The sequence below is a fragment of the Eimeria mitis genome, genomic scaffold (assembly GCF_000499745.2).
Source record: "Eimeria mitis Houghton genomic scaffold, Emh_scaff246, whole genome shotgun sequence".
Taxonomy (NCBI): domain Eukaryota; phylum Apicomplexa; class Conoidasida; order Eucoccidiorida; family Eimeriidae; genus Eimeria; species Eimeria mitis.
The window spans coordinates 14977-25272 of NW_013570797.1; the positions used below are offsets into that span (position 1 = coordinate 14977).

At 49.4% G+C, this 10296-nt stretch overlaps 2 protein-coding genes across 2 annotated transcripts; both read left to right on the forward strand.

The window, feature by feature from the left end:
• Window positions 1-4192: 4192 nt before the first annotated feature.
• On the forward strand, window positions 4193-5460 carry EMH_0005200 (uncharacterized protein; the record flags this gene model as incomplete). Its single annotated transcript, XM_013497082.1, has 2 exons — window positions 4193-4666; window positions 4762-5460. 2 exons carry the CDS (start codon window positions 4193-4195, stop codon window positions 5458-5460), a joined length of 1173 nt encoding a protein of 390 aa, XP_013352536.1.
• A 2431-nt stretch (window positions 5461-7891) lies between these two features.
• EMH_0005210 (uncharacterized protein) lies at window positions 7892-8680 on the forward strand (the record flags this gene model as incomplete). Its single annotated transcript, XM_013497083.1, is given in 2 exon segments — window positions 7892-8665; window positions 8669-8680. Coding segments are annotated over 2 exon segments (786 nt in total).
• Between the last annotated feature and the right edge of the window lie 1616 nt (window positions 8681-10296).

Genomic DNA, 10296 nt, shown 5'->3' on the forward strand with positions numbered 1-10296 from the left:
GCACACCGCAGCAACTTGTTGAAGGATTCAGACGGTACATCTATACCGCCACCATATCCGGGAGACTTTAGGATGTTCCCTTTAAATCTTGTACGCGCCCTGGGCGCCCTTCCGTTTAATTAGTTTGTGGCAAGCCAGAGTGGTCGTTTCCTGGTCCACATTCTCCATTATTTGCAGATTTCGTGGAGGACAGGTGGCTAAAACAGCTTGAAAACTGCGTAACCGTCTGCAACTCGAGTCGCTAACTTGAGTGGGCATCCAAAACATGTGAATGAAATATTCAGGTTCGCCGCTGAAGCAGTTGAGGCGTGTTTATAAGATAGAAAAATAGCCCTGCTCAGTAGCAAAAATGCCTTGGAGATTCCTCCTCGCAGTGCTGCCTTCACAGGGGCCCTGCCGGCAGCAGGGTCGATGCCACTCCAAACGTGAGCCTCGCAGCTAAACCCGCAGGCAATAGCCACAATCAGACATTCATCTCCTCCCTTTAATATATTGAATTCGTTGTTTAGATGCGTTTTAGTCCTTTCGTTCCTCTCCATAGAGCAGTTCGCCGTCGTCAATGCAGTGCCTGGCACTGGAGCAGGCATTCAACGCTCAAGTTTGGCAGCCTGTATGCAGTGTTCACAAGGAAATTATTCTTCATTTAACTCTTACCGGGTTAATCCTCTTGAACAAAGACTTATTTAGCGTCGCCTTCGCCCTGACGACCGGAACAACCTCGGATCGTCCGTGTTCCAGAGGGGGCCGTTCTCCTATGTTTCTAAAGAGATTTACGCACCAGCCGAGCGAAATACAATTTTAGTTATTGGGCCCACCATAATCGGCCCGCTGTGTTTGTTAAGGGACCTCTGTGCCCGGTTTCTTAAAAAATTTCTGTCGTATCCCAGTGAAAGGCACTGCAGGCTCAGTGGCCCTTCATCCCTTTTTGTGTTAGATAATGGGGATTCCGTGGCGTGACGCAGGTACTTGGTTGGGGAAGGCNCCCTTCATCCCTTTTTGTGTTAGATAATGGGGATTCCGTGGCGTGACGCAGGTACTTGGTTGGGGAAGGCATTTCACGCGCATGATGTGGAGCAGGAAGGAATACAGCCTGGCCCGGAGAATGCAGACAGCAGCGACGAAGTTGCAAAGGGAAGTGGAGCTTTTCTTTCCTGGAGGTACCGTGGGAAAAGGCCTCAAGCAGCTAAGGCTATGATTGTTGCTGTTGTACTGGTAGTGTTGTCGGGCGCACGTTACATTATGTCAAGAAGGTCTCCATCTCGCCTAAAGACGCCAAAACTACCACTTGATGTGTTACAGCTACCAGTGGACGATGTGAGCATGCAGAAGTACATTGACGATTTCACTCAAGCGGCAGACGAGATGGAACGGGCATGGGAATCTTCAGGTCCGTCTACGCGTCTAGCCTTTCAAAAACACTACACACCGTCACTTGAGGATGGTCAAGAGCTACCGGGAGGCCCTCTTGCGACTATAAGAGACCACGTGGCCAAGATGCGAGNCTTGAGGATGGTCAAGAGCTACCGGGAGGCCCTCTTGCGACTATAAGAGACCACGTGGCCAAGATGCGAGAATGCAAACCTCCGCCTAATTCTTCTATGGAGGCGAGGAGGGGCTTCGCCCAACACCTGCTGGTGTTACATAGCATTTGCCGGACAGCCAAGGTTCGCCTTGAGGAATTGAAGTCTTTCGTAAGTATACACCGGAAATTCGACGTGCCTATCCCTGTTCCTGGCCATGAAGAACCGCTCTCTTACCTCGCCCTAAAAGATCTTGAAGCGAAGACAGAAGATGGCTTGACGGCAAATAACTTCTTGAATGCCTTGGGGCTGTTTGGCGGTGGAACGGCGCAGAGAGTAGAGCGAAGCCTAGCTACCAACCTCATCTTTCTGTTGGATATTCGGAAAAGGTCTAATGCCGCAAATTTTATGGCCCAATATTATTTCACGCCTGTTCTTCAACCCTTTGGGGAAGCTTACGCATTTCATGCCGCCCCTTCCACTGCCGAACACCCGATTCCGTATAGTGGAAAACCATTTCGAACTGGGGCTCTCGCACAAGCAGCTGCGGATATATTCCGTGAATCATACAGCACTATGCATCACGCAAACGTACGCAAGCTGCGCCGAATTGCGGATAATTGGACGAACAAAGAAGCACTGAGGGCTGCAAAGACGCAAGAGAAAGAAAATACCGAATACTTCCGAAACCGGCTGGATACTAGAAGAGGACAAATGCGAGCGCTGATGAAGGAAGGCATACCAAAGGATGATCTGGTGATGAGTGCATTATTCCTTTTGTAGTGTCTGTGTAATGCTCTTATTTGTGTGCGTTTTGCTCCTTGATACCACTTCTAGTACGGCGCCGGTCTGCACTTGTGGTGTGCGAGCTCAGCATTTGCTGTTGCATCTACAAAGCTGACAGCAGTCGTATNGCCGGTCTGCACTTGTGGTGTGCGAGCTCAGCATTTGCTGTTGCATCTACAAAGCTGACAGCAGTCGTATCTTTATCAAGTTTTTTGTGGAGTGCGTGCCCAACTGAAGGGCGCGCACCCCAAAGTCACTGAAGCAAATATTCTCTTTTTGATTTTATTTTAAGTCGGAGTGAGGAATGGGTATAGAAACCGGCTTCGTAGGAGAGCGGACCCAGTCCTGGTTTAACGTATCCATTCTCAGCGCATGTTTGTTTGCGCTGCGCCTGAATTCGTTCCGGTTGATCCTACGAGTGTTAATATAGAAAGGTAGTTCAGATTTCGCTGCCTGTCGTGTTCCTTTTGTTTAGTTATCTCATTTCTATTCAATGAATCTCGACGTAGTGATATAATTTAGATTTCATCGCCTGTCGAGTTCATTCAATGTAGTTATCTCACAGCCTGAGCGAGTCGTTAGGCAAATAAGAAATTCAGCTGAAACGCTACTATAAAGTGTTTTTCAACAGGAATCTCATACGTCCGATTTTAGGGTTTGGCTGCTGAAAAAAGAAATTTTGGTTGATCTAGCTCGGCGAGTTAACAGAAAGTTTTGACGTGTTGCTCTCCATCGGGCGGTCGTGAGTAGCTAGAAGACCCCTCTAAATATTTACACTTAATAGCATTTCCTAACACTAGGATGCCAGAACATAATATAAAAATGCGTGCTTGGAAGCTGTCCCCCCGAACATGCTTTGGGTTATCGTGTGCAGTATTACATACACAGTTGTGCCTGGACCTCCGACTGCAGGTCTAGGCACAACAGCGTATAATGCTGGAGTACTTCGCTCTGTGAATCACGTTTACGTGCATACAGTCGCCAGTGACAGTGTACGGGAGTTCACATGTGTGGGGTTATCCTGTCTGATCCCGGAGCTATATCGTCGAGGCGGATAACAAACACGACAATCAGACTTTCCGACAACGCTGCACGAAAAACAATGCAGCAAGTGGATTCAGAGCGCCACTGGGCCCCCAAAGCTTCAAGAAATAGCCTTTAAGTCGTGTACTTTCCTTGGAGTCAACTCATCTTAGGGAATGTGTGCCATGTCAGAGCAGTCATTCTCCGATCGGCAGTTTCCTCTGCAAAGTTCATGGAGGGCACTGGGCCTACCTATGTAGTTGCTTGGCGACTACAACCGGCAAAGCGTAGTGGAGTTCTAAATCACGAGAATAAGATCCTCAGCTTCATCAGTCAAATAACTTATGCGTGTTCCTAAGATAGTCGGGATTTATGTTCAACACCGAAAGGGAACTGGAACTTTCTACTCCCAGCGCCAAGTTTGCAGGGGCTCTGCCGGCTGCAGGTTCGATGCTGCTCCCGACCATCAGCCTCGCAGCTGAACCCGGAGGCGACTGGCAGTATCAGACAGTGGTCTTCTCCACACATAAAGTCATATTGATTGTTAAGGTGTGTTTTGAGCTTTTTGTTCTGCTTGGTCAAGCAGTTTACTTGCTTCAATGTAATGCCTATCACTGCAGCAAGCACGCTGCCCTGACGTTGGGCAGCCTCTATGCAGCGACTGCACGGGAAACACTGTTACGTTAGTTTCCCCCTATTAATTCATTTTAAAGACAAAGATATTCAAAATTCATCATTACATTGAACCCCAGAACCATCTCCGACTCGCTGTGTTCTTTCCCGAGACCGTGTTTATGTAGAGATTATGTCACCAGCCCTCTGAGAGCTGCCTGTATGCACCGGCGCCCTTCTTGTACTAAATAATGGGGTTTCAGTGGCCTGACGCAGCCACTTGGTTGCGGAAGGCGTTGGACTCGCATGAGGTAGCGAGTGAAACAACAGATCGAGACCTCGAAAACGAAGACAACAGCTACAAAGTCGCTACGGATGATGAATTTTTTCTCGCCTTGAAATCCCGTAGGAAAAAGTTTGGAGCGAACAAGGCTATGATCGTTGCTTTTGTAGTAGTACTGGCTGCAGGGGCTCGCTACATTATGTCAAGGAGGTCGCGATCCTACATAGAGGAGGCGTCACCGGACGATATGCGCATGCAGGAGTACTGGGAAGATTTCAATAACGCGGCGGACAAGATGAAAGAGGCCTGGGGATCCTCAGAATTGGCTGTGCGGCAAGCCTTTCAATTACACTTCACACCGTCGCTGAAGGATGGTCAAGAGCTTCCTGAAGATCCGCTGGCGTCGATCAGTGCCCACGTGGAGAAGATGCGAGAATGCAAAGTTCCATCTGCTTNCCTGAAGATCCGCTGGCGTCGATCAGTGCCCACGTGGAGAAGATGCGAGAATGCAAAGTTCCATCTGCTTCTTCTGTGAAGGAGCGGAGGGACTTCGCCCAGCACCTGCAACTGCTACAGAGTATTTGCCGTACTGTCACGACTCGCCTTGAGGAATTGAAGTGGTTCGTGCGTGTGAATGAGAAAAAGAAGATACCCGTCCCTGTGCCTGGTCACGACGAGCCCTGTAGGTACCCGTCTCTTGAGGCGCTCGAGGAAAGTGTAGAAGGCGGCTTGACAGCAGCTAATTTCTTGGGTTATGTGGGGTTGGTTGGCGGCGAGCCCACGAAGAAAGTAGATGGAATGTTAGCTCATCAGCTTTTGTCGCTGTTGGCTATCGAGAACAAACATAATGCCTACAACTCGTTGGTCCGATATTCTTTCGAGCATATTTTCCAGCCTTTTAGAAAGGGCGAAACATCTCACGCTGCCCTTTCCACTGCAAAATACCAGATTCCATACGCCAAACGAGCATTTCGAATTGGAGCTTTCGTTCGAGCAGCTGCGCATCTATTCCGTGAATGCGACAGCACTCTGACTTACGCAAACGAACGGAAGATGCACCGAATTGCAGACAACTGGACTCGTAAGGGAGTACTTGAAGCTTCTAAACGTCAAGAGAAACAAAATGCAAACAAATTTGAGAAGCGGCTGAAGACTAAAAGAGAGCAAATGCAAGCGTTGCTAAAGCAAGGCATACCGAAGGATGATCTTGTAATTGATGCATTATTCCTATTATAGTCTGTTAGTTTCTGTTGTTTGTGTGCGCTGTGTCATGTGGTGTCCCTTCTACCGTGGCAGCGGCCCGCATCTGTGGTGCGCNGTTTTCTTTTTGAAAAGATGACACAGGAATGCATAATGACAATATACCCACGTTGCACAGGTAAGTCAATCGACTGTTGCCTGTACGTATCCTCCTTTTTCGGTGCTTAGTTGTTTGTGCTGCACCGCAGTTTGTTTCCCATTGTGTTGAAGAGCCAGTTGCAGTTTCACGCATAGGATTCAGCTCTCCAGTTGTGCAGCTGCAGAGCTAATGGCTACTACTAACAGGAACCACGCATGGGGAAGACAGAACCGCAGCAACTTGCAACGGTGTTACGGCAAAGGCATGGCTACTTTTATTTACCGCATGAATTGGCTTTGATAAGTTCAGGGAACAGAGCTACTGCAAAACAGCAGTGGCCTTATTTCTTTCTTTTATCAGCAGGTACTTGATCATAACAGCGTATTCAAACATTTCACCCTTAGCTCCTTTTTCGTGGCAAAACAGGTTGCCAATTGCCTCCCTTCGGGAGACAACCCTACTATAAACCAATTTTCTGGCAGCTCCAGGCCCACTACTGGANCAATTGCCTCCCTTCGGGAGACAACCCTACTATAAACCAATTTTCTGGCAGCTCCAGGCCCACTACTGGACTTCCGGTCAATAGTGGACCTGTTCCCTAAGCACTAATGCTTCTCGACGCAGCAGTCTGACGACCGCTTTCTTCGCTTAAAATTTCTCGTTCCCCCAACAGCCTTCCTTCGTGCAAACTTGAAAACAAGTCTGCATCCCAGAGCACAGGGAGAGCTTTGCATGGATATGTCGTACTCCGCGAAAACGGACCCTCTGCTTAGATGTAGCAATCACCGTCGTGCTTCCCCCACTAGTCAAGATGATGTCAGTAGAACTTGTAGGTGTTCCGGCGTGTTTTGAATACAGCTGTAAGTCGAGGGGGGTGAGGAACACTCCCACTGCCTCCGCGAGGCGGAGGCAGTGGGAGTGTTATCGCGGCGCCCGTTATATCTGGATGGACGGCAGAAACGGAGGTATTCTCCCGGAAAAGCTCTTCCTGGAAATACACTTCCCACCGACATAATGCCGAAATCGAGCTTTCTGATGCTCGGGGAGGCTACCGACCTTGGGTTGCTTCCCCAGTAAATCAGGTGTCACTATCAATCTCAACTGCGCAAGAGGGAAGAACTGATGTTTTGGTAATCGCCGCGAGTTGCAATGGAGTCGAAATACACATAATAGTTCCCACAAATTAACTGACCCTCTATCCAATCTCCAGGCGGCCTGGAACGGGCAGCTCAAGGGCCTTGGGCCGAAGGAGAGGAGGCAGCCAGATACGGGTTGCAACACACAAACTGCAAGTCGTGCTATAGGGCAAGTCCACATGCAAGCGCGGCTAAACTCCTTTAGTTGCAAGCGCCGAGACTATAGACGAGCGTTGAGCACTTACTTGGCCCTGCATAGCCAGCGTGCAGACCAAGAAGGATGCACGTGCGCAGACAAACCCAAAACCATGATACACTCGTTACGTGGCAGCGGGCGAACGAACGCCACTAGGTTCCCAAAAGTTCCAGAAATAACATTTTACACCTTATATTTGCCTTGAAGGCCCCTCCGTCTACGGAAATAGTGGCGACCCATAGCGGTCGTTGCCCGGTCCGCAGTCCCCGTTTGTGTGCAAATTTCATGCAGGACAGGTAGCTTCGCAACTAAGTGGGCCGCTGCGACCGGATAATTTTAGCGGGCTCTCAAATAACAAGAATAAGGTCTTCAGCCTAATCACTGAAATTCCAGATGCACGTTTTGAGGTAGCCAGAAGCTATGCTTAGGACCAGAAAGGGACTGGGGATTCCTTACTTACGCGCTGCCATCACAGAGGGGCTGGAAGCTGCAGGGTCGATGCCAGTACTAAACAAGGGCCTTGCGGCTAAGCCAGCAGGCTCTAGCCACCATCAGACACTCGTCTACTCCACTTAGTATATCGTATTCATTGTTTAGATGTGTTTTAGTCGTTTTGTTTGGCTTCCTAAGGCAGTTCGCTGGCGTAAATGTAGTGCCTGGCACTGAAGCAGGCATTATCCCCTGAAGTGTGACATCTTGTATGCAAGGGTTACACGGGAATCATTCGTACTCCAGTTATTTCCGCATTAATTAATTTCAACACCGATCTATTCAAACGTCATCGCCACCCCACCAACCAGAACGATCTGCGGTCTCCTTTGCTTCCTAGGAGACAGTTCCGCTCTGTTTCTCGAGGTTTTACGTACCAGCCCAGAGGAAGGAGATTGTATGCTTTGGATACCCTCATTAATTTTCGCACTATACGATGGGGATTCCATGGCGCAGCGCCCGTGCGTGGTTGTGGAAGGNTACCCTCATTAATTTTCGCACTATACGATGGGGATTCCATGGCGCAGCGCCCGTGCGTGGTTGTGGAAGGCGTTGGACCCACATGAGGCGACAGGTGAGGCGACCGCGCCCGAACTAGACAACGCAGATGCCGGGGAGGAAGTTGCTAAGAAAGATGGAGCTTCGTCTCCATGGAAGAGCAGTGGAAAACAGATTGGAGCGGCTAAGGTTATGATTCTTGGCTTTTTAGTGATACTTGTGTCGGGGGCTCGCTTCATTATGTCGAAGAGGTCGCGACCCAACGTAACGGCCCCACATCTACCAGTGGACGATGCGAGCATGGAGCACTATTTGGATGATTTCAATAAAGCAGCGGATGAGATGAAGAATGCCTGGGAATCCTCAGTACAGCCCGTACGGCGGGCTTTTCAATTACACTTCACACCGTCGCTTGAGGAAGGTCAAGAGCTCCCTCAAGACCCGCTGGCAGCAATTAGTGAGCACGTGGCCAAGATGCGAGACTGCGAAGTTCCATCTGCTTCTCCTGTGGAGGCACGAAATGATTTCGCCCAACACCTGCAACTTCTACACAGCATCTGCCGTATAGTCAGGCTTCGCCTTGACGAATTGAAGTGGTTCGTGCTTGTGAATGAGCGGATAAAAGTACCCGTCCCTGTTCCTGGATACGACACGCCTTATAGCTACCCTGCTCTTGAAGTGCTCGAGGGAAAGGTAGAAGGCGGCTTGACGGCGACTAGCTTCTTGAAATCCGTGGGGCTGTTTGGAGGTGAGCCCACGCAGCAAGTAGATGAAAGGATAACCGANCTAGCTTCTTGAAATCCGTGGGGCTGTTTGGAGGTGAGCCCACGCAGCAAGTAGATGAAAGGATAACCGATAAACTCATGCCGCTTTTGAGTGTTGAAAACAAACAAACTATCTATGACTCAGTCGCCCGATACTACTTCGAGCGATTTCTTGAGTCGTGTGGAGAAGTCGACGACTTATACGCCGCTTTCCCCCGTGCCAAGTACCAGATTCCATACTCTAATACACAATTGCGGACTGGAGCTCTCGCTCGAGCAGCTGCGCAGATATTCCGTGAATCCGATGGCTCCACCAATTACACACACGTTCGAAAGATGCATCGACTTGCGGATAACTGGACGAACAAAGGTATCCTGGAGGCTTCGAAGCGTCAGGAAGAACGAAATGCTAACCATTTTGAAAAGCGGTTGAAGATTAAAAGGGAACAAATGCGAGCACTGCTTAGGCAGGGTATACCGAAGGACGATCTGGTAATGATCTTTTTATTCCTTCTATAACATGCCTGCCTTTTTTTTGCGCGTTATGCCAGATGGTACTAGTTTACCGCGGCAGTTGTCCGCATCTGTGCAGCACGGGCTCGTGACACTTGCTATTGCAAACACGAACTTGACAGCTGCCTTGCCTTTAACAATTTTTTTTTAATGGAGTATGCGCACAACAGAACAGCGCACACGTAACATTCACGCAAATAAGTTTTCTTGCTTTGGCCGAACGATAAATCAGAATGCGGAGTGAACACACCCTGCTCCGTGGGAAGGCGAATCCACTGCTGGTTTTACGTACCTTCTCGGTGCACAATCAAAGAGCTAGTTACAGCTTTACGTATAATGCGGCTCCTCAGTTGTGCAGCTGCAGAGCTAAGGGTTACTAAGGGTTATTACTTACGGGAACTAAGCAGGGGGAAGACAGAACCGCAGCATCTTGCAGCGGTTTCCAGGCGAAAGCTGGGCTAATTTCATCGGCATGAATTGGCTTTGACACGTTCAGGGGACAAAGCGAATGTAAAGCAGTAGTGGAGACGCCGAAATGCACGTATAGCTTCGAGCAGAGACGGAGACCATTGAGGAGTCCAGTGAGTAGCGTCGGCGTATTCCCGGTGGAGCGCTACAACACTTTTAGCCATCCTGCTAACCCCCGACCCACTTCATGCACTTTGCGGAGGAAAAGGCTTGCGTTAGCTCTCGGCATGTGGTTCGTTTTGAACTGGCTTATGCGACGTTGTCTGCATAGTGCGGACAACGCTATTGTTCTTCCGTCCCTTTCATGAATTGCATAACAGCGTCAGCTGATGACTTTTGGTAGCTGCTCTGTCCCCTAACTCGCAGTGAATGTCTGGATGCCGAAGGGAGGGTCTTCTTTGGAAATATTGTATTGCAGCAGGCTAACTGTGGGGACGGACCAGCTGGCATCTGCTCTGCTCGATGCCATGTAAATAAGATGTACGATCGCATATTTCTCTCTAGGTATCCATCAAAGGCTGCTAGAAAACATTTGAAATGCTGCCGTCGTTTTCTTAGAAGAGGCGCAACCACTACTGAAATAGCATGAGCACTCGTCCTTACCAGTGCCGCTTCCCGGCTGTTGGAAGCTCTACAGCTCCCCAGTCCGGGATTCAAGGAGGTTGCGGA